Genomic DNA, 25,598 nt, shown 5'->3' with positions numbered 1-25,598 from the left:
TATTGAGTTAATAGCAACCCGTGATAGCCGAGCTTGCTAAAAGTTAGAGGTGAATACCGGTGTTCGTTAGTAGGCGGTTCGAGTCCTGTGTACGACGAATATTTGGCCGCCTCTGTGGTGTAGTGGTTAGCGTGATTAGCTGCCACCCCCGGAGGTCCGGGTTCGATTCCCGGCTCTGCCATGAAATTTGAAAAGTGGTACGAGGGCTGGAACGGGGTCCACTCAGCCTCGGGAGGTCAACTGAGTAGAGGTGGGTTCGATTCCCACCTCAGCCATCCCCGAAGTGGTTTTCCGTGGTTTCCCACTTCACCTCCAGGCGAATGCCGGGATGGTACCTAACCCTAGGGCCACGGCCGCTTCCTTCCCTCATCCTTGCCTATCCCTTCCAATCTTCCCATCCCCCTACAAGGCCCCTGTTCACCATAGCAGGTGAGGCCGCCTGGGCGAGGTACTGGTCATACTCCCCAGTTGTACCCCCAACCAAGAGTCTGAAGCTCTAGGACACTGCCCTTAAGGCGGTAGAGGTGGGATCCCTCGCTGAGTCCGAGGGAAAAGCCGAACCTGGAGGGTAAACAGATGATGATGATGATGATATTGAGTTAATTAAATATAAACCAACTGTTACGTATTTATGTCGAAATACGAAGACAGTAACTTTTTATTTTATTTTATTTTTATTCTTGAAGTAAAATTGAGGGAATATCAAAACAAACGTTTATGAACGGTAATTTACTCTTTCCAGGCTCCAAAGTTTGCAGAACCCTTTCACGCAGTAGTCCTCATGTGTACATCCATGGACGTTATGTCCGAAAGTTGGCTGCATCTCCGTCATCTACACCATCAGCAGTTTTTTTGTATGTCCAGATATCCCTGCACAGACTTACGAGGGAAATGAGGAGTGAAGTAGTTTCCCATTGCTTTTCTCACGGAACTTGAAGGTGCTATTACAATCAGTCTTACAAGTCCGTTGAAGTGTACACACCAACAGACACTAAAAGGATATAACTTATTCAATATTTTCATAGCAAGGACTAGAGATAACTGAGTAATGTAAACTTCCGCACAACGTTCACCGTAGGACAAGCATCAATAATCACCTGCGAAATGAAATTGCCACTTCTAGTGTTGAAACACATGATGGGACAGTGAAACTAGAGGTGTTGGCGGAGGATAAAAATAAATTATCTCTGCCCATGTTTTGGTTCTGGAATCTAATCGCGATGTAAGACGCTACTTACTTACACCTCTCAACGAGCACTTGTTATATATCTGTATAACAACTGAAATATCTTAACTAAAATTCAGAGAAAATAATCACTATAAAAATTGTGCCCCTAGAAAGATCGAATCTGAAAAAATGTGCACATCGAAAGTGAACAGTGAATGAGCCGAACGGTATATTCCCAGAATAGAGAAATCTCCCAGTGTATCTAATCAAGAATCCGGTACCAAAGAGTTAAAAAGGACAGTACCTTCTCGTGCAGTCTTTTACCGCATCGTTAAACTTCTCCCACTCGAAAATCCACTGGGTTTGAAGACGTGAATGGTGTATGTAAATACACAAACACACGAAACCCATGGCGCCACAGAACTGAAAGTGACCTAGCGACCACTGCTTGGACAGAAGGCCTGTAGAATACGAGATGACGTAATTTCGGCATGAAGAATCTCCTTGGCCTTTATGCTTGCCTTTCTAAACCGGGGTTGCTGTATCACAGTCAGATAGCTCCTCAATTGTTCTCACGTAGGCTGAGTGGACCACGAACCAGCCCTCAAATTCTGGTTTGAAAATATCCCAGACCCAGGCGGGAATCGAACCCATTGCTCCCCGGTAAGGGGCCGACTTGTTATCCTAACACCACGGGGCAAGCTATTCAATAACCGAATACGTAACATTTTACTCAACATGAATATTTGATACTTCGGTGCACCTAAAACGGGCACATAACAGGTAATTTCCCTCCCCTGAAAGTTGAAGTATTGACGCAGTTACTGAAGATTTTCTATATGTTGTTGTTTGACTGATCAGTCCATAGACTGGTTTGATGCTGCCCTCCATACCACCCTATCCCGTGCTAAACTTTTAATTTCTACGTAACTACTGCATCCTACATCTGCCCTAATCTGCTTGTCATATTCATACCTTGGTCTACCCCTACCGTTCCTGCCATCTACACTACGTTTAAAAACCAACTGAACAAGTCCTGGATGTCCCAAGATGTGTCCTACCATTCTACCTCTTCTTCTCGTCAAATTTAGCCAAATCGATCTCCTCTCGCCAATTCGATTCAATATCTCTTCATTTGTGATTCGATCTATCCATCTCACCTTCAGCATTCCTCCGTAAGACCACATTTCAAAAACTTCTATTCTCTTTCTTTCTGAGCTAGTTATCGTCCATGTTTCACTTCCATACAATGCCACGCTCCATACGAAAGTCTTCAAAAACATCTTTCTAATACCGATATCAATGTTTGAAGTGAGCAAATTTATTTTCTTAAGAAAGCTCTTCCTTGCTTGTGCTAATCTGCATTTTATGTCCACCTTACTTCTGCCATCGTTAGTCTTTTACTACCCAAGTAACAATATTCACCTACTTCCTTTAACAATTCATTTCCTAATTTAATATTAACTGCATCACCTGCCTTCGTTCGACTGCACTCCATTATCTTTGTTTTGGACTTATTCATTTTCATCTTGTACTCCTTACCCAAGACTTCGTCTATACCATTCAGCAGCTTCTCTGGATCTTCTGCAGTCTCAGATAAAATAAGAATATCATCGGCAAATCTCAAGGTTTTGATTTCCTCTCATTGGACTGGTATTCCCTTTCCAAATTCCCCTTTGATTTCCTTTAGTCCCTGTTCTATGTAAACATTGAAAAGGAAGGGAGACAAACTGCAGCCTTGCCTCACTCCTTTCTGGATTGCTGCTTCTTTTTCAAAGCCCTCAATTCTTATCACCGCAGACTGATTTTTATACAGATTGTAGATAATTCTTCGTCCTCGGTGTCTGATCTCAATCAGAACATTAAATAGCTTGGTCCAATCTACATTATCGAATGCCTTTTCTAGATCTATGAATGCCATGTACGTGGGCTTGTCCTTCTTGATTCGATCCTCTAAGATCAGACGTAAGGTCAGGATTGCTTCACGTGTTCCTACATTTCTTCTGAAGTCAAATTGATCTTCTCCCAACTCAGTTTCAAGTTGTTTTTCCATTCTTCTATAAACAATACGTGTTAAAATTTTGCAGGCATGAGATACTAAACTAATGGTGCGATAGTTTTCACACCTATCAGAACCGGCTTTCTTGGGAATAGGTATAACAACATTCAGCCGATAATCGGATGGGACTTCTTCTGTCTCATACATCTTACACACAAAATTGAATAACCTTGCAATGCTGGTTTCTCCTAAGGCAGTCAGTAATTCAGAGGGAATGCCATCAATTTCAGGTGCGTTGTTCCTATTTAGGTCGCTCACAGCTCTGTCAATTTCTGACCTCAAAATTGGGTCTCCCATTTCATCAGCATCAACAGCCTCTTCTTGTTCCAGAGCCAAATTATCTACATCTTCACCTTGATACAACCTTTGGATATGTTCCTGCCAACTTTCTGCTTTGTTTTCTTTCCCTAGAAGTGGCTTCCCATCTGAGCTCTCAAATTTCATACACCTAGATTTCCTTTCTCCAAAGGTTTCCTTGATCTTCCTGTATGCAGCATCTACCTTTCCTTGGACCATACAACCTTCGACATCCTTCAGCCATTCTTCCTTAGCTACCTTACACTTTCTATCCACTTCATGCTTTAATCGCCTGTATTCTTTTCTGCCCTCTTCATTTCTGGCATTCTTGTATTTTCGTCGTTCATCAATCAGGTTTAGTATCTCCTGAGTTATCCACTGATTCTTAGTTGATTTTTTCTTCCTTCCTAACATTTCTTCAGCAGCCCCGCTAACGTCATTTTTCATTACTATCCACGCTTCTTCTATTGTGTTTCCTTCAGCCTTTTTATTTAGTCCTTTTGCAACATGTTCCTTGAAACAATCCCACACACTCTTTTCTTTCAACTTGTCTAGATCCCATCTTTCTCCATTCTTTCCTTTCTTCAATTTCTTCAGCTTCAGATGGCATTTCATGACCAACAAGTTGTGGTCAGAATCCACGTCTGCTCCTGGGAAAGTTTTGCAATCCAACACCTGGTTTCTGAATCTGCCTAATCATAATGAAGTCTATTTTAATACCTTCCATTTTCTCCAGGTCTCTTCCACGTATAAAGCCGTCGTTTGTGGTGTTTGAACCAAGTATCGGCGAGGACTAAATTATGATAAGTGCCGAATTCAACCAGCCGACTTCCTCTTTCGTTTCTTTGTCCCAATCGGAATTCTCCTACTGTATTACGTTCTCTTCCTTGGCCTACCACTGCATTCCAGTCTCCCATCACAATTAGATTCTCGTCACCTTTTACATATTGTATTAGATCTTCTATCACTTCATATGTTCTTTCGTTTTCCTTATCATCCGCTGAGCTAGTAGTCATATAGACCTTCACTATTGTGGTGGGCATTGGTTTGGTGTCTATCTTGACGACAATAATTCTTTCACTGTGCTGGTCGTAGTAGATTACCCGCTGCCCTATTTTTTTATTCATTATTAAACCAACTCCTGCATTTCCTCTGTTTGATTTTGCGTTGATAATTCGGTAGTTGCCTGACCAAAAATCCTGTTCTTCCTGCCAACGTATTTCACTTATACCAACTACGCCTAACTTTAGTCTATCCGTCTCCTTTTTCAGATTCTCTAACCTACCACAACGATTCAAACTTCTAACATTCCACGCTCCGACTCGCAGTATGTCAGTATCCATCTTCCTGATGATCGCCCCCTCTCGTGTAGTCCCCACCCGCAGATCCGCATGGGGGACTATTTTACCTCCGAAATATTTTACCCGGGAGGAAGCCATCATCAGTACATCATTCATACAGAGAGAGCTGCATGTCCTCGGGAGTTAGTTACGGCTGTAGTTTCCCATTGCTTTCAGCCGTGTAGCATTATCAACACAGCTAAGCCATGTTGAGTACTATTACAAGGCCATATCAGTCAATCATCCAGACTGCCGCCCTTGCAACTTCCAAAGGCTGCTACCCCCATATCGATGAACCTTTCCTTAGTCTGGTCTCTCAACAGATACCTATCCGATATGGTTGCACCTGCGGATCGGCTATCTGCTTCATTGGGACACGCAAGCCTCCCCACCGAGGCAAGGTCACATGGTTCGCAGGGGAGGTTTCTATATATATATATATATATATATATAGATAAACAAATTATAGAGTTGGATCCTAGTCAAGTACTTATGACATGTTAGTGAATTATTGCAGATTTGGGAATGGTTTACATAGCATTATAAACAAAGTAGATTTCAAGAATAAGAGGGTTTATGACAGTATTGTCCCAGTAAGAACATTAGGATGAGTTGCGTTAGGTAAACTTTTAAGAATAATTTTCCATTGTGTTTGAAGTGTAAGGACAGTCAACAACGTCTGCTACAATGCTATTCGGCAATGTGGAATGAAACAGAGGATACTTCGAAATTCAGAATCATTACTTGACTACAGGAATGTAGGATTATCCACGTTCTCACAACAGAATAAATAAACGAGATAACTTATTTCATTTAACAGAAATAACAATTGAGGGAATTAGATACTTTCTATTTCCATTCCAGGTGAATGTAATTAATCGCGCTTAAGAAATACACCTAGTAGAGCAGTAATAATGCACACAGTAAATTAGTATCTGGAGTTGTAATTAGAAATAGGTATGAACTGAGTCTTCATTTTCGTTTCACAAGCAGTTATTTCAATTCAAATAATGAAGTATAGTTATTAGTGATAAAGGTATTCAGAATGTGAGTGAAGAGCAGTTCTAAGTATTTCAGAATATATGATACCCAAGAAACAAGTTTTTTACATTGAAGGTACAGCGGGATATTTCGAAGTCTATTTCCATCTACAACAGCTGAATTCTCGATTAGATCCTCTGTGAGATTTCGAAATTTTGGGAATATTCCGTTCGGTTCATTCACTGTACTCTTTCGATGTCCACATTTTTTTCAGATTCGATCTTTCTAGGGACACAAATTTTTATACTGATTACTTTCTCTGAATTTTTGTTAAGATATTTCCGTTATTATACATATATATATCAAGTGCTCGTTGAGAGGTGTAAGTAAGTAGCGTCTTCCATCGCAATTTGATACCAGAACCAAGTCCGGCTCCATGGCTAAATTGTTAGCGTGCAGGCCTTTGGTCACATGGGTCCCGGGTTCGATTCTCGGCAGGGTCGGGAATTTTAAACATAACTGGTTAACTTCGCAGGCACGGGGGCTGGGTGCATGCGTCGTCTCATCATCATTTGATCCTCATCCCGACGCGCAGGTCGCCTATTGGTGCCAAGTCAAAGACCGGCACTTGGCGAGCCGAACATGTCCTCGGACCCTCCCGGCAATAAAAGCCATACGCCATTTCATTTTTCCAGAACCAAAACCTTTGCAGAGATAATTTATTTTCATCTACAATTTAATCTGTTATAAAAAGTGTTCATTTTTAGTTTTAAAATTGTACCGTGATTACAACGCACTGTATTGATTTGGAAACACTATACAGCCGTTTCTCAGTTCCCGTCTTTCACATTTGAGGCCTGACTTCAAAATTATTGCCTGCCGGTATATCCGGCTACATGGCTAAATGGTTGGCCTGCTGGCCTTTTGTCACAGGAGTCCCGCATTCGATTCCCAGCAGGGTCGGGAATTTTAACCATAGGCCTAATTGGTTCATTTCGCTGGCACGGGGCTGGGTATTCGTGTAGTCTTCATCACCATTTCATCCTTATCACGACGCGCAGGTCGCCTTCGGGCGTCAAATCAAAAGACCTGCATCCGGCAGGCCGACCTTGTCCTCGGACACTCCCGGCACTGAAAGACATACGCCATTTCATTGTCTCTATCATTTTGATTGTTTCTCTTTCAGTACATTTCGGTGTCCGACCCCGTGGCTAAATGGTTAGCGTGCTGGCCTCTGATCACAGGGGTCACGGGTTCGATTCGTGGCAGAGTCGGGAATTTTAACCAACATTGGTTAATTTCTCTGGCACGGGGACTGGGTGTATGTGTCATCTTCATCATCATCATCATGACGCGCAGGTCGCCTACTAATGTCAAATTGAAAGACCTGCACCTGGCGAGCCGAACATGTCCTCGGACTAAAGGCCATACGCCATTTCATGTCAGTACATTTCGGTTATAAACCTCCCGATAGCCTTGCTCTTGATGGATTACGCAATCATTAATGTATTTAATAAATCAATAACTGTCGTTATTACCATATATTTCCCCTAATTCCAATGATGTTGTATATTTTATCCAATAATGTAAATTAGTTCCACTGTTGAACATTCATTTCTGAAAAGGTCTCCATTCAATTGAAGACTTCAGTGCAAGAACCAGATAATAACCACGGTTTGTGAAAATAAGATTTTAGTGTGGTTTCCCACTTCTCCTCCAGGCAAGTGCAGGGATGGTACCTAGTTTCAGGCCAGCGTCGCTCCATTCACTCTTCCTTGACTATCCCTTCCAAACTTCCCATCCCCCCACAATGTCCCTGTTCAGCATAGCAGGTGAGATACGGGTCCTCTTCCTCAGTTGAATCCCTCCGTCCCAAAATCTTATGCTCCAGGAAACTGCCCATAAGACGGCAGAGGTGGGATCCCTCACTCAGTCCGAGGGAAAAACCAATCCTGGATGATAAAAGGATTAAGATAGAAAGAAAGAAAGAAAGAAAGAAAGAAAGTTTTCAGTTAGGAAATGAAATGTCGTATGACTTTTAGTGCCGGGATATCCCAGGACGGGTTCGGCTCGCCAGTTGCAGGTCTTTCTATTTGACGCCAGTAGGCAACCAGCGCGTCGTGATGAGGATGAAATGATGAAGACAACACATACACCCAGCCCCCGTTCCGTACGAATTAACCAATTAAGGTCAAATTCCCCGACACGGCCGGGAATCGAACCCGGGACCCTCTGAACCGAAGGCCAGTACGCTGACCGTTCAGCCAACGAGTCGGATTTCAGTTAGGTACCCGTATGTTTGTAGCCACATGTTCCCTCTATCGGTCACTATAGCAGTTATGCACGAAAATTGCTTAGTTTTCCCTCTATACAGACTCTGATTCATTTCTGACTGTAAGATCTAGATAATAACCGGAATTATCCAGTTCTTGTTTTTAGTTGCCATCTTGCTGATGACAAGGGGAGGTCGACATGTGGTTTTCTAGAAAATTGTTCCAATTCTTAGGATTTGCCCTTTATAAAATAATATTTTCTCCTATGCGATTTAGTGGTGTGATTAGCTGCCAGCCCCTGAGGACCGGGTACGATTCCCAGCTCTGCCAAGAGATTTGAAATCCGATACGAGGGCTGGAACGGGGACCACTCCGCTTCGGGAGATCAACTGAGTAGTGGGGGTTCGGTTCCCACCTCAGACACCCTCGAAGTGGTTTTCCGTGCTTTACCACTTCTCTTCAAGGCTAATCCCGGGATAGTACCTAACTTAAAGCCACGGCCGCTACGTTCCTCTTCCTTCTCTATCACTTCAAATCTTTCCATCCCCCTACGAAGCCCATGTTCAGCATAGCTTGTGAGGCCTCCTGGGCGAGGTACTGCTACTCCTTCCATCTCTACCGTCTCAAGGGCAGTGTCCTGAAGCATGAGACATTGGGTCGAGGGATCACTCCCTGAGCCGGAGGGAAAAACCAATCGTGGACGGAACACGCATCAAGAAATTTTTTTGGAATATTTAAGCCCTGTTCGAACGTTTTTGCCAATGAGCAATAGTTTGTTCAAAATATAACGTTTAAAATGAATTCTCAAGCTTTGTAGTCATATTCCCGCAGATATTTCCGTTTTGTCTCCGTGGTGTAGTCACTAGCGCACTGGCATTGGGAACTCAAGTTTCCGAGTAAGAATGCTACTTTGGTTTTTTATTTGTGAAAGATATATGTTTTTCGCGTGAAGTAATGAGGTCCGCATCTGCATTTTTTAAATGTGCTTGTCGTCGCGAAATGCTTTATTTCCGATGCTTCCCTGAAAAATACCACCCAAATTAGTGTAAAAATGAGTCATGCTCAAGCGATTCATTATCAGAAGAATAGCGAAAATGTTGTAAATATTGCAAATAATGTAAACAAGAATATAAGTACCGGTACTTATTAATATTGTAAATAAAAGAAACGTCTGCCTCAGTTGTGTAGTGGTTAGTGTGATCAGCTGCCACTCCCCGGAGGCCCGGGTTCGATTCCCGACATTGCCACGAAATTTGAAAATTGTACGAGGACTGGAACAGGGTCCACTCAGCCTCCAAATGTCAACTAAGTAGAGGGGAGTTCAATTCCAACCTCATCCATCCTCGAAGTGGTTTTTTCTTGGTTTTCCATTTCACCTTCAGACATATGCCGAGATGGTACCTAAATTAAGGCCACGGCCCATTCCCTCTTCCTTGTCTACCCCTCTGAGCTTCCCATGCGCCACATGGCCCGTGTTCAAGCATAGCAGATGAGGCCGCTTGGGCGAAGTACTGGTCCTCCTTCCCAGTTATATCCCCCGACCCAAAGTCTCACGCTTCAGGACACTGCCCGTGAGGCGGTAAGGGAGGGATTCGTAGCTGTGTCCGAGGAAAAACCAACCCTGGAGGGTAAACGGATTAAGAAATAGGCCTAAAGAAACATTGAAATAAGAAAGGAACAAATTAAATACAGGTCCTACCAGAAGTTTTAGGACACCTGCATATTTCATGAATATGATTCCCGTCCTTAAACATTTGTTCCCAGGAATACAATTTTATAGTCAACTAGTATATATCGAGAAGAACATTTTCCGAAATAGTCGTTAAGATATTACTCTTTGTTTTGAAGTTATAATAATTTTGTAAATAATAATTGGAAAGAAAATAGCTATTTTTTAATAGTCAGGAGATCTGGAGAGTACAATATGGGGATTACATTAATAGGTACACATACCTGTATAGAATATTTCTAATTGTAATAGAACAACAGAATATGTATCCATTAAAAAATCCCCGTTTTATAACTTTCCAATAAAACCACAGAAAACAGTTCATAAAACAAATATTCCTCGACCATGGCCTTGACAGAGACCCCCTCAAGCTAACAAGATTGTTTGTGTGTTATTCTGTAGTGTAAATATCTCACTATAACGTACCATACAAGCCATCTCGATAGCATGAGGGGTCTCCTGTCCAGTAAAGGTCAAGAAATGCTTTTTCAATGACCTCTTTCTGTGGTACTATTGCGAGCTATAGAGCAGGGGATTTTTTTAAAATCGAAACATATTCTGCACCTCTATTACAGTTATAAATATTCTATACAGGTGTCTGTGTTTCTTCATAACAAATATTATTAATGTAATCCCCATATTGTACATTCCAGATCTTATAAAATGCTAAAAATTTAGGTATTTTCTTTCCAAATATTATGAACAAAAAGTTTATAACTTGAAAGATATTTCAATGAATATTTGAGAAAATGTTCCTATAGATATGTACTAGTTCCCTGTAAAATATTGTACGCTTGAGACCAAAATTTTAAGGACAGGAATTACGTTCATGAAATATGCAGATGTCTTTAAACATTTTGTAGGACCTGTATTGTACAAAAAACATTAATTTGAAAGACAAAATGGGAATGAAAGGAAGATGATCACGGTCGGATTCAAATTCGGAAACTTCAGTTCCCAACGTCAATATGCTAGCGACTAAGCAGAAATATCGGCGGGAATAAGACTACAAAACCTTGAGGATGGATTGTAAACGTTAATTTTTGTACAAAATAAGGCCCATTGGTAAAAGTGCTCGAGCAGGACTAATATTTTTAAAATCCACAGCCTGTTTCCAGTCATTCGACCGGGTCAGGAATGGAATGAATGAAGCCCCCATCCAGCGGCGAGGATAGGAATTGTGCCGGCTGCCGAAGCCTGTCGCACTCCTCTGGGGCAATATTAATGAATGACAGATGAAATGAAATGATGTTGGAGAGTGTTGCTGGAATGATATATGACAGGGAAAACCGGAGTACCCAGGGAAAAACCTGTCCGCCTCCGCTTTGTCCAGCACAAATCTCACATGGAGTGACTGAGATTTGAACCAGGGAACCCAGCGGTGAGAGGCTGGCGCGCTACCGCCTGAGCCACGGAGGTAATATATTTTTTTAAATGAAGGGCAAATTCACAAAATTTGAACACTTTTCTAGAAAACCACATGGTGATCTCCCCTTTGCGAGAGTAAGGACATTTATTGAGAGCAGTGAAATATTGTTGAGTGTTACAATATCAAGCTTTAATTCGGAGGTAGGTCATATTCAGAACATTATTTTATTAATCAATTTCGGAATGCATATTCTGTTTTGTTCAGTATTACACTACATTATATTAACTAAGAATTTGAAAATTTAAGGCCCATTTTTATATACAATATGGTGATATTATATACCAGTTACAAGTTCTGCTGATTCTTCTCCAGTAACACGTAAGAAGGAGATAAGAACACAAAATAACTGACACAGATATAATCATCATCCAGAATACCGACACTCACTTATATCCTGTAGTGCCTTCACACAGATTGAGAAGCAGAAGCGCAATAAGTACAGTGCTTGTCCCTCGGGAATGGTGCGATTTAGTATCACCTGCTTACAAAACTATTACTGCAGCGAAAGGACACCTGGATTTGATTTCAGCATCACTTGACGTCCTTTTAAAGAACATAAGAAAATAAGAAAGAATGAACTTAATCATTAATATTACTGTAAGTAGGAACCATAAATGTATTTATGAACGGAGAGATAATTTACAATTGGCTTTACGTTGCGCCGACACAGATAGGTCTTACGGTGACGATGGTTGAGGAAACGGCTAGGATTTGAAAGGCTGTGGCCGTGGCCTCAATCAAGGTTAAACTCCAGTATTTCCTTGGAGTGAAAATTTAAAAAACACTGAAAAGCTCTGCAAGGCTGTCGACAGTGGGGTTCGAACCCATTGTCTCCCGAATGCAAACACACATCTGCGCGCCCCTAACCACACGGCCAACACGCTTGGTAAAAAGTAGAAATATGTCTCTTTCTGTTGGTCAAGACAGTTTGATGGAGACAATATTCTGTCTGCTTAAAAAGAAACCGTCGGCTTACTTCTAAAACCTCGTATGTTACGTTCTTCCTACCCATTATATTCCTTAAGACTGGTCACGCCTCCCAGCCACATATGTATATGCAATCCATCAGAACTTTTTTCGTAGTGTTCATTTTCCTATGCTAACGTGTAAAGGAAAATGGAGCTTACCACACCGTATTGTAGGAATGTTGTTTACACGGCGAATTTAAGCACTCCTACAGTTTAATGTATTTAAGGTTCATTTTCCTTTACACACAGCCATAGCAAAATGAACACAACGAAAATTGTACTGATAGACTGTGTGGCTGGGAGGCGTGACCAGTGTTAAGGAAGAAAATGGATAGGAAATGCATTGGGAGATACGAGGTTTCAGAAGTAAGCCATCGAAATATACTACACCATTAAATGCATCCACGTTATACAAAGCTTTATTGCACTTTTATGACAAGAAATACAATGATGTGATCAAAATGACACAGACGTACACTCATCCTGTAGGCACATATGCATGGCATTCGAATCTCAGATATAAAACGAGGATGGAGGCGCTGGTTTCGAAAGTGAGGCATCATACCACGATTTCTGAAGGTTGCTTTTATAAAATATCGTACTATTGCTTGCTAAGTGATTTGTGATATACGTCACATAATGAGCCTGTAAAATTAATTAGTTAATGTTTCCTCTTTTACCATTTTCCCACATCTGTGGGGTCGTGGGTGCGAACTGTGTCACACTGTCGATTTGGCCCTATTTGATAACGGGATGCCCACCCTGACGTCAACCCTATACGGAGGGATGTAATCTCTATTTTGTGTCTCTGTGGTGGTTGGTAATGTACTGTGTTGCCTGAATATGAAGAATATGGGACAAACAAAAACATATTTTCCCCGCATCAGAAGAATTAATCTGACGCCAATGAAATTCCGATCCCGCCTGAAATAGAACCCAGAACCTTCTGAACCGAAGACTTCAATGCTGATCATTCGGACAAGGAATCGGACTGATAATTTAATAATTAATACATCCAAAAGCATTAATTTCTTATTCTAAACCCTTTACTACATTCCTTAAAACATTTGACTGCAAGAATTTGATAATTCCATTACATATTTCTCCCTTTTTTCTTTATTTCTGGATGAGTAAGCAGTTTGAAAATTTAAATAATACTCCACATTCAGCTATATTATAGTTGGCGTTAACTGAAGTCCTAAGTGATAAATTTGATGTTTTATCGGTATTGTATTCAACTCAAGAACAGAGGGAAATATCCTTCGGCGTGTGAACACTTCTTCTCTTTCCCCTTCCCCATCTCGGTTCTACCCCTGAACCTGGAGAGTAACGTAATTGATTTATATAACATATCGTCGCTGGAAAGGTAAAAGGTTGTATTCCACAAAGCTCTTCCTATCAATTATTCTCCTTAAGACTGGTCACGCCTCCCGGCCACATATGGATACGCAGTCCATCAGAACAATGTCCGTTGTATTCATTTTCCTATGTCGACGATTAAACGAAAATGAACCTTACATGCATTGTACACTAGGAGTGCGTAAATACGTAATGCAAACGTACATTCCTACAGTACGGTACTGTAAGGTTCATTTTCCTTTACACATGGGCATAGGAAAATGAACACAACAAAATTTGTTCTGATGGACTGCATATCCATACGTGGCTGGGAGGCGTGACCAGACTTAAGGAGAATAATTGATAGGAAGAGCTTTGTGGAATACAACCTTTTTACCTTTCCAGCGACGATATCGTTGTTGCCGGGACGAAACCTCCTATGTGTTAATATTTTTGGAGATATAGTGACCCGCAGCACATACGTTATGAAGAGCGAGAATGCCTTCAGAAGCGTCACACAGTATTGGCCCTTAGATGACAGAACCTTACCGGCCAAAGTTCTAAGCTAAAATATTTCACATAGGAGGTTTTGTCCCGGCAACGACGATATATAACATCCAAGTGACCGCTTAGAACTCGAGTTGACACCGAGTATAGAAGTATCATACCAAATTAAACATTTAATGAACTGCAAGATTGGTGTAGTGTTAAACAAATTTCGTTTTTCTAAGAAGTTAACCTTTGGTCATTATCTACTTTTTGCACTCAGGTCTTCAATTTTACATATTTTCACAATTTCGTTAATTCTCCTTTACATGTTAGCAACACGGGTTATAATTACTCCAGTGACCTCAGATATAACTGGTGTAAGCTGAAGAAAATTTTATCATCAACACCACCACCACCACCATCATCATTATCATCAGCAATATCATAGTTTCAAATGTGAACTTTCTAAGTTCATATTAATTAAGTAATAGTATTATTAATATTAATTTAATATGAATTATGTAATTGAAGTACATTACAAATGATATTTCAGTACTATCAAATCCACAGCTGAATCGCAGCTACGAGGCAGTTGTTCCTTGGCATATGTTTCTTGATAAAAGAGCACTACGTATTATAAATCTCAGCTTTCCATCCACCTGAGTTGAAATATCTCTCTACTTATACTCTCTCCAATCCATTATCCGAATACCCTTCCGTTGCATGCCTTCTCGCTGCAAGCTTACATGTTGTATTTCACTAAAGGGCTAGACGACACAAATATATGGGTACCGAACCTGTGGAGAAACTTTGTTGAAGAGTCAGTATTCCACTACACACTCTGAACTCATTTCATATTATATTATAGTACAGGATATTTACAAATTAGTTGTGGTACTTCTTTATAAAAGAACAAATACTAATACGTCCTGACCATATTTAGAGATTTAAGTGTTTCTTTCCTTTGTTTGTAAACTCAGAATGTTGTTCTTGGGTGGTACTGATTCATAAGCGATATAGATTGCGTTCATAGGAATTTTCTATTCTTAACTCGTTAAGGGATCCATTCCTTTTCTGAATGATTATGACAATGCACTTCTTGTATTCTTACTGTATATTGTCTATTTAAAAAATAACGATATTAATTAATTAGGTACTAGTATACGATTATTGAAATAACAGTATTTTCTTGCTCATAATGGAAATTAAAAACAGAAGAAAACGGCAAGCCATACGACTTTGTTGTTGTTGTTGTTGTTGTTGTTGGTGGTGGTGGTGGTGGTGGTGGTGGTAGGGATTGTGCTATTCTACGGCAAACGAACAAATTACCGGAAGGAACAGACTTGAGAGAGACAGAAAGGACCGAAGAGGCCGTGCGTCAGACAATTTCATTTGCCCTAAGGTCTTCATGCTAGGTCATGCAGAGCTCTACTTCGGACCATCAAATGGCGTAGTCCAATCAGCGTTACCAAACGACTTTTTCAAATTCTTCTTTTAGAACGAAGAATGTCATTCTTTGTTTAACAGTGTGTAGATTTTAATGCTCAAGATATCATCAACCACTAAAATGAATAAATAACAGCAACATTCAGCTCAGTCCATATACTGAACCGAGATAGGTTATGTGATGCTAAAAGATAATTCATCTCTGTAACAGTATCGGAGAATATGCTCGTTCGTGGTCCTTTTCCTAAAAGTCCGAAATAAGCAAGAGAATTATTAACAGTTTCGTGAACCCATTTAATGACATTGTAAAAAAATATAAACTGCCTTATTTTACTTCCGTATCAATGATTTTATCGATACAAATAAACAATGAAAACATGCATATGTTTCTCAAAGCGAAGCCTTTAATGAACTCAGTCAACTCCATCCTCAAGGTAAAGGTAAAATGAGACACCTAGTCGACAGGATGAACTGCTTCTCGCAGACCATCATAACAAATATACATTTTATAATTTCATTCATGGTACACTAATGTTCGAAGACACATGGAGAAGAACATCAAATCGCGTACGTTAGTATTTAACAGAAAAATCAACGAACATATTTATTATCTCTTGTTCGAATTCAAGCCTTAGAAATATATCGATGGCTTACTTCTAAAAACTCGTATGTCAAAATGCACTTCCGATCCATTTTCTTCCTAAAGACTGGTCACGCCTCCCAGCCACATATGGACGTTCAATCCATCAGAACAATTTTCGTTGTGTTCATTTTCCTATGCTAATGTGTAAAAGAAAATGAACCTTAAATACGTTAAAATGTAGGAGTGCTTAAATTCGCCATGAAAACAACATCCTTACAATACGGTGTGGTAAGGTCCATTTTCCTTTAAACGTAAGCAAAGGACAATGAACACAACGAATATTGTTCCGACGGACTAAATATACATATGTGGCTGGGAGGCGTGACCAGTCTTAAGGAATATAATGGGTAGGAAGAACATTGTAACATACGAGGTTTTAGAAGTAAGCCGACGATATCTTGAATGGGTTACTCCCTAAACTTAGTCCTACCATTGAGATGGGATATATTTTCCCCGAACCAGAAAAACCTCTTGTTCCCCAAAGCTCTTCCTATCCATTATTCACCTTAAGACTGGTCACGCCACCCATCCACACATGGATTGTGCAGTCCATCAGAACAGTTTCCGTTGTATTCGTTTTCCTATGCTGACGGCTAAACGAAAATGAACCTTAAATACATTATACTGTAGGAGTGCGTAAATACGTCTAACATATCGTCGCTGCCAGGACAAAACCTCCTATGTGAAATATTTTAGCTTAGAACTTTGGCCGATAAGGTTCTGTCATCTAAGGTGCAATAATGTGTGCATTTTGTCAAGGCATTCTCGCTCTTCATGATGTATGTGCTGCGGGTCAATATATCTCCAAAAATATTATCACATAGGAAGTTTTGTCCCGGCAACGACGATATATTCCTACAGTACGGTACAGTGAATTTCATTTTCCTTTACACACCGGCATACGGAAATGAACACAACAAAAAATGTTCTGAAGAACTGCATATGCATACGTGGATGTGAGGCGTGAAGAGTCTTAAGGAGAATAATAAATAGGAAGGATATTGTGGTATACAATGTTTTGCCATTGTAGCGACGGTATGATAGATGGGAATATGTTCTCTCTGTAGATCTGATCTATAAGATAAATTAATTCCATGTCATTGAACATTGGAAAGAAACATAATTTGCAATAAAATGTACGCACGCAAGAAGTACATTGAACAGGTAACCAGCAAGTTCCAATTGCCCAGTTCAAATACTGAGTAGCCTCCAAATTTTTTCGAGTAGTTTGAAATACCTGTGTTTGAGTAGTCTGTTTCCAGCCAGACTATCCGAATTAATATCACGTGCTATAATCACTAGCAAAGTAAGATTTAATGGTTTGTAGGGGTAAAATTCGCCAACCAGAAAATTATTCTGTCGTGTAAAGTCTTTTATCGGGTGTATCCGGTGGGGACTGTGGATGGATCATAAGTTCGGGAGTGGTATCCGAAATATGCATAAAGGAAGATGGACTTCTGTACCTGAAGTGATTCCAAAAGAATTCCTTATTAAGAGCTTCTCCGTCACAATTAAATTATCAATTGAATTTTTCTGCATAAAAGTACATGAAGCTATTTAAAGTAGAAGACCCTAGATAGTGGCCAGAACAGGTGCCATGATCCACCAACGTAAAGCAAGACCTTATCTGCTTGCGATCACCTCTTTGCGGTGTTTTTTCTGCAGAAAATAGACGAAGCTATTTAAAATAGTAGACCCTAGATAGTGACCAGAACAGGTGCCATGATCCACCAATGTTAAGCAAGACCTTATCTGTTTGCGATCACCTGTTGACGGTATTATGGGATGTCCTACTTCGCCCACTATATCAAACAGAAATTGTGTCATTCGACTTCAGTGTATTCGGTCTGCGAGAACATTTTCATCGGAATATTACATGACGATTTCATAGATATAATGTCGTCTTAATGATGGAATACTGTCCGGATAGCGGTTACTCCCTTATGGAGCTACTTTTGTTAACATTTCTCTGCACTTCAAAAATGTCCGCTATTGTTGTCGTTGAACAGTTAGTAGAAATTGTTTGTAATTAATTCGACCCTTTTGTTATTATAAAGAGTTTTGAACATGTGTGATTAATTGAATGATTGTTGACTATAATTATATTATTGTCAATTATAGAAAAATATTTTATGAAGTAATAACAATAGAATCTAACTTGATAGGTTCAATCCTGGGCCAGTCTGGTGGTATTTGAAGGTCAGCCTCGTATCGGTAAATTTACTGGCATGTCAAAGTACTCCTGCGGAACAAAATTACGGAACCTTGGCATCTACGAAAACCACAAATGTAGTGAGTGGGACGTAAAATCAATAACATTATTTTTGTTCAACGGTTAGGTAACTGATTGGTCATTAGGTTTCTAAATGAGCAACGTGAGATAATAGTAAAGTTATCAGTCCTTATGACCGAAAATATTTGTGGAATACTAGGTGGTTTATTATAGAGAAAAATGTAATCAATATCCTGTGATACTTATGAGCATGAAACACCCGATATGGTAAACTGTTACAAAAAAGGGTTGATTTATATTATAGTATGATACAATATGTAACTCAGTCAGTACATTTATGTATTTGCTATGGTGATAAATAGATACAATTTTGCCATCCGATGTAAATGTTCCATTAATAACATGAATCCCTTATTCAATGACATAATATTCATGCCGTTTACATCTGATGTATACCTAGGTTTTGACGGCTTTTCAGGCTATCGAACATTCAGACGTCTAGTTTGGTCGTCTATATATTGCATTAAATTTGCTGTAGCCAAAGAGGAATGTTATTAAGCATATCGTTACTGTATTTTAATTGTGATGAATTAGTGAAAATTATTTTTTTCTATTCCTCAAAAGAAAGTAATGTGATGTCCCATAAGTTACTCAGTATATCGATGGCTTTCTTTTAAAACCTCGTATGTCCGAATGTTCTTCCTACCCATTATATTCCTTAAGACTGGTCACGCCTCCCGGTCATATATATTTGTATGCAGTCCATCAGAATAATTTTCGCTGTGTTCAGTTTCCTTTGCTAATGTCTGAAGGAAAATGGACCTTACCGTACCGTATTGTAGGGATGTTGATTGCATGGCAAATTTACACACTCCTAGAGTATAATGTATTTAAGGTTCATTTTCATTTACAAATTGGCATAGGTAAATAACCATAACGAAAATTATTCTTTTGGACTGCATATAAATATGAGACTGGGAGGCGTGACCAGTCTTAAGGAAAATAATGGATAGGAAGAGTATTCGGACTTACGAGGTTTTTAAAGAAAGCCGTCGATATATCAAGACGTGTCGCACTCTACTTGATTTCCCCAAGGATTTGATTAGTAGATATGGTCTCAATTTCGTACTATAATGAGAAATGGTTAGCTTTCTCGGTAGAAATTTCTGCTTCTTGTGGTCTTGGTTGTATACCTACTCTTCACATATTCCTGAAATGCTAAATGTTTCATTAATGACAAATGAGATTACAGTAAGATTATTATCTCAGTGATCAGAAACTGTGATTTTTTAATGTAAAAGCATGAAATACTCCTTTTTGTGTGTTTTATATATAGTATGTAAAGGAAAATGGACCTTACCGTACCGTATTGTAGTGATCTTGTTTGCATGACGAACATAGGCACTCCTACAGAATAATATATTTAAGGTTCATTTTCTTTTACACTTCAGCATAGGAAAGTGAACACAACCAAAATGATTTTGATGGACTGCATCTATATACGTGGCTGGAAGCAAGACCAGTATTAAGCAATATAATGGGTAGGAAGAGCATTGTGACATAAGAGGTTTTATAAGAAAGCCATCGATATATACATTGACTTACACACACTTCAACACACATAACATTCTGCTTGCAAGATTGCAACTGCTTAACCCGTTTTTTATAGCAAGCCAAGGAGCACTAACTTCAGGAATATAAGGCTTCTTTGTACTTTCAGCATGATCTTTATTTCGATTAGATGTGACTCGTAGAATCGCAACATGTGGACGAGACGTACCATTCGGTACTGAGCTAACCATTCCGAATGGGGACGTGTTATCCGAGCTATGTCTTTGAAAACTTCCCTATGCACTACTGTTGTGTGGTTTACTGTTGTTGCATCAAATAACCGTTGAATGCTATCATGTCGTTGAATATGGTTTTTAATTCACTCACCTTAACTTACTGTACTCGTGGAGAAAGGTGTATGTGAGTGTGAAGTAGTGGAATACTTGTAACTAAATGGACTCATACCCTTATTAAAACAAATTATAGACAGATATTTCATGAAGTAATAACGCTCCATTTTTAAAGCATATAGACGCAAATAGACGCCAAACTTTCGTGGAATGTAATTGAATTATTGATGACCCTTTTAGTTCGGTTCAAAACACAATACTTCCTGCCAAGACAGGTTTGATATGGTAGTAACAAGGTTATTTTACGATAATTTCTGGTATAATTTACTTACTTCGTGGAGTTAAATCCATATCCGAGAGATGGAATGGGCCTTGCCTTGTAATGATCTCGTGAACAATGATGGCAAATGAATACACATCTCCTTTTTGAGTTCCTTCAGGTGGTGGATGAGTTGCACGAAGCAGTTCTGGTGCAGTCCACAACAAACCTACGAAGAAATATCTTATTAGTAATTCATAGGTGTCAATGGAGAGATAAGCCAAATTGAATTTCGTAAAAAATATAGTCATACAGTAACGAAGTGTTGACAGGATGGCCTATCGTAAAAATTTAATTTCAGAAGCTGGGGGTATATTGGTAAAATACAGCAGTTAACGTTCATTTAGTCAATTATTAATTATTTATTATTTAACACTAGACCGGGCGCGCTGGTTGTTTATGTCAACCAGCGCGCTATTTTACGCTGTAATTCCTAGAACTGTCAGTCTTTCACCACCTCGCAATTGATACCTTTGCTCTCACACATGACCTTCAGTTCAGTCGAGTTTCGACAACTGTGGAAGCGATACGTGTGTAATTATTTTGAGCGAATTCTTGGAACCCGAAGCTGGTTGACAAAGTCAACCACGCGCCTGATCATGTGAGTAAAATGTAAAATTTCCTTTCCTCTGCTCTTTTAGGGTAATTAGGCAAAGAAAGGCGTAATTACATGTAGTATATTTCTATTCTAGGTCTCTTTTTGTCAATGATGAAGACATACCTGAAATTTTGAGCCAGTTGTCCGATGAAATAAAGGACTCTGCCTCAGATTTTTCGGATGAGGAGGAGGAAATTATAAACGTATCGGATCAGGATCATAACAGTGATACGGAAGAGGAGGCCGTTTCGGACAGTGAGAACTATGAAGACAATAACGATAGGAAATTTATCTTCGGGAGAGATGGGGGAACAATATAGTCCAAGACGGACTTTTCAAGACATACTTCAAGGGTAAAAGCAAGGAACATTTTAAAAATACTGCCAGGACCGGAAGGGGAGGTGACGAAGGTATCAACAGAAAATGACTGTTTCATGCAGTTGATAAACGCTGAGATGGTCGATGAGCTATTGTACTTGACTAATTTGTACATTTGTAGGAAGCGGGAGGAAGTGAATTACAGCCGTGAGTGCGATGATAAATTTGCGAACTGCAGTGAAATTATGGCATTGCTCGGGGGATAAGATGAGAAAGATTTCTTGGACATGACAACAAAGTGTACTTTTCATCCAGTATTTTTTTGCTATTACATATAATAATTTCATTATATAATTGTGAAAATATTAAAATATGACCATTATTTTAATTTAAATATGTTTATACTGCTTAACTCATTATAAATAGGCGCAGTATTCATGTCCCTAACAGAATTAGTTCACGTGTTCATGATTATCTATTTTAAGTACATTCATATTAATCACTAATACAAGTTTTTAATTTTATTTCGAGAATAACATTGAAACAAAGGATAAAATGCCGTTAAATGAAATGTTTATGCTATTGGAAGCCTGTAAACGACTGGAAACGTAACTGGTTGGCAAAGTCAACCGCGCCCGGTAGTGTGACAGAAATTGGCGCGCTCGGTCTAGGGTTAATTATTAATTATTGAAATAGCAAGAGGTTATGTTCTAAAGTTCCGATGTTAATTTAAAATTATAAGGTAAACCACAATAATTTCGGTCCACGATATCATTTTAACTCAGTTATCGGCATTTAATTTCGTAAATTGCTTACGCCACATCGTTTTGAGACTATGCGAATCTAATTTCAGAATAGTTCACTCACCAGCAAAGGCACTCAGCAATAAGATAACGTTAGGTTACCTTCCTCACCTGTGAACCATGTGACCATGTGGCGATGGGAAGGCTTGCGTGTCGCAATGAAGCAGCTAGCCGAGCCGTAGGTGCAACCATCTCGGATGGGTGTCTGCTGAGATACCATACTAATGAATGAATGGTTCATCGAAAGGGGGGTAGCAGCCTTTCGGTAGTTGCAAGGGCGGTAGTTTAGATGAGTGATTGATATGGTCTTGTATTATTAATTAACATGGCTGAGCTATATTGATATTGCTACACGACTGAAAGCAACGGGAAACTACAGCCGTAAATAACTCCCGAGGACATGCAGCTCTCTCTGTTTGAATGATGTACTGATGATGCCTTCTTCCTGGGTAAAATATTCCGTAGGTAAAATATTCCCCCATTCGGATCTCCGGGAGGGGACTACAGGAGAGGGGGCAATCATCAGGAAGATGGATACTGACATTCTGCGAGTCGGAGCGTGGAATGCTAGAAGTTTGATTCGTTGTGGTAGGTTAGAGAATCTGAAAAGGGATATGGATAGACTAAAGTTAGGCGTAGTTGGTATAAGTGAAGTACTTTGGCAGGAAGAACAGGATTTTTTGTCAGGTGACCACAGATTTATCAACACAAAATCAAACAGGGGAAATGCAGGAGCTGGTTTAATACTGAATAAGAAAATAAGGCAGCGCGTAAGCTAGTCATAGTGAAGATAGACACCAAGCCAACGCCCAACACAATAGTGCAGGAATATATGCCTACTAGTTCAGCGGATGATGAAGAAATCGAAGGAATATACGAAGAGATAGAAGAGTAAAAGGTGACGACAATATAGTAGTGATGGGAGACTGGAGTCAGTGGTAGGCCAAGCAAGAGAAGGTAACATTGTAGGAGAATTCGGATTTGGACAAAGGAATGAAAGAGGAAGCCGGCTAGTTGAATTCTACACCAATCGTAAATTAGTCCTTACTAACACTTGGTTCAAACACCACAAATGTCTGCTGTATAAGTGGACGCGACCTAGAGACACTGGAATGTATCAAATAGACTTCACTATGATTAGGCAGAAATTCAGAAACCAGGTGTTGGATTGCAAAACTTCCCCAGGAAGAAATGGGGACTCTGACCACAACCTGTTGGTCATAAAATACCATCTGAAATTGAAGAAATTGAAGAAAGGAGGGAATGAAAGGAGAATGGATCTAGACAAGTTGAAAGAAAAGAGTGCAGATTGTTTCAATGAACGTGTAACACAAGGACTAAATGAAAAGGCTGAAGGAAACACAGTAGCGGAATAATGGACAGTCATGAAGAATGAAATCAGTAAAGCTGCTGAAGAAAAGTTAGGAAGAAAGGAAAGACCAACTAAGAAGCAATGGATAACTCAAGAGGTACTAGACCTGATAGACGAACGACGAAAGTAGAAGAATGCAAAAAATTAGGAGGGCAGAAAATAATACAGATTAATAAATAATGAGGTAGATAGAAAGTGCAGGACAGCTAAGAGAGAATGGCTGAAAGAGAAGTTGAAGGTTGTATTGTCCTAGGAAAGGTTTCTGCCGCATACAAGAAAATCAAGGAAATCTTTGGAGAAAGGAAAACTAGGTGTATGTATATTAAGAGTTCAGATGGAAAACCACTTCTAGGGAAAGAAGAAAAGTCAGAAAGATGGCAGGAATTTATATCCAACAATTGTATGAAGGTAAAGAATTAGATGATAGGGTTCTGGAACAAGACGGTGATGATGATGCTGATGACATTGCAGACTCAATTTTGAGGTCAGAATTCGACAGAGCTTTGAGAGTAGGGTCAAGGCACCGGGAATTGATGACATACCCTCAGAATTACTGACTGCCTTAGGAGAAACCAGCATGGAGAGTTTATTCCGTTTAGTGTGTACGATGTATGATACAGGAGAAGTGTCGTCCGATTTTCGGCAGAATGTTGTTACAACTATTCCCAAGAAAGCCGATGTTAATAAGTTTGAAAACTACCGCACCATTAGTTTACTATCTCATGCGTGCAAAACTTTGACACGTACTATTTACAGAATAATGGAAAGAGTGGAAACTGAGTTGGGAGAAGATCAATTTGGCTTCAGAAGATATGTGGGAACATGTGAAACAATTCTGACTTTACGTCTCATATTAGAGGACCGAATTAAGGAAGATAAACCCCCGTACATGGCTTTCGTAGATCTAGATAGATAGGGCATTCGTTAATGTTCACTGGAACAAGCTTTTTGAGATTCTGGAGGTAATCGTGATCAGATACCATGATCATTACCAATGCTTCTAAAAGCATTATAATTATGTCGAGTCTAGCGTGTCACTTGAGACATGTACATTACACGATGATTGCCCAAATTGTCCTCTAGGTCAAGCCACAGTCGTGGTTTGAAAACAGGGAAAGGCCGTCATTATCTTGTTACTTTTGTGTTTTTATGTACAACGCCTTTGTAAGATACAGTACGCAACGGTAAGCTTAATTATAAGTCACTCCTATGCTATTAGTGTAACTGCACATAGGTACCATTTTTGAGATGGTTAGTCGGATTGTTAGAAAATTGCTTTGGTTCATAATCAACGACCTCTCGGACCCACAACGTAACTCCCTCCCTATTAGTTCTGCTACTGTGTAACCATGATAAAATCTTTTATCCATTTGGACATGAAGAGCCTTAATTATCCAGAAGTTCACTATGAATTCTACTGGCCATATGAAACCGATCACTTATTTTTTTAACATTCTCTTACGTGCCTTAGTAAACGTTGATGAGGTAGTGAAAAGCATAACACAATCGAAGGAAGTTGGATGAAATCAGTATATCGTCGTTGCAGGGACAGAACCTCCTATGTGATAATATTTTCGGGGATATAATGACCCGCAGCACATACATTATAAATATCCAGAATGCCTTGACAATATTCACGCAATATTGCACCTTAGATGACAGAACCTTACCGGCCAAAATTCTAAGCTAAAATATTTCACATAGGAGGTTTTGTCCTGGCAGCGACCATGGCCTCAATTTACATCACCAGCATTTGTCTAGTGTGAAACTGGTAAACGACGGGAAAACTTTTTCAGGGCTGCCGACAGTGGGGTTCGAACCCACTATCTCCCAAATACACGCTGATAGCTAAGTGAGCCAAACCGCACGGCCACTCGCTCGGTGAGCGTAGCCA

The 25,598-nt window shown here is 39.7% G+C and overlaps 1 protein-coding gene across 1 annotated transcript in view; it reads right to left on the bottom strand.

The window, feature by feature from the left end:
* The window catches only part of LOC136864181 (atrial natriuretic peptide receptor 1), a 2,019,422-nt gene that overhangs the window by 355,740 nt on the left and 1,638,084 nt on the right, over nt 1-25,598 (bottom strand). Inside the window, exon 13 of the mRNA XM_068226191.1 lies at nt 20,627-20,782. Within this exon, the coding sequence (XP_068082292.1) occupies nt 20,627-20,782 (156 nt within the window). The remainder of the gene's footprint in view (nt 1-20,626; nt 20,783-25,598) is intronic.

This window comes from Anabrus simplex, chromosome 2, assembly GCF_040414725.1.
Source record: "Anabrus simplex isolate iqAnaSimp1 chromosome 2, ASM4041472v1, whole genome shotgun sequence".
NCBI lineage: Eukaryota > Metazoa > Arthropoda > Insecta > Orthoptera > Tettigoniidae > Anabrus > Anabrus simplex.
The sequence above is the reverse complement of the archived record's forward strand: the minus strand, read 5'-3'. Positions and strand labels throughout refer to the sequence as shown.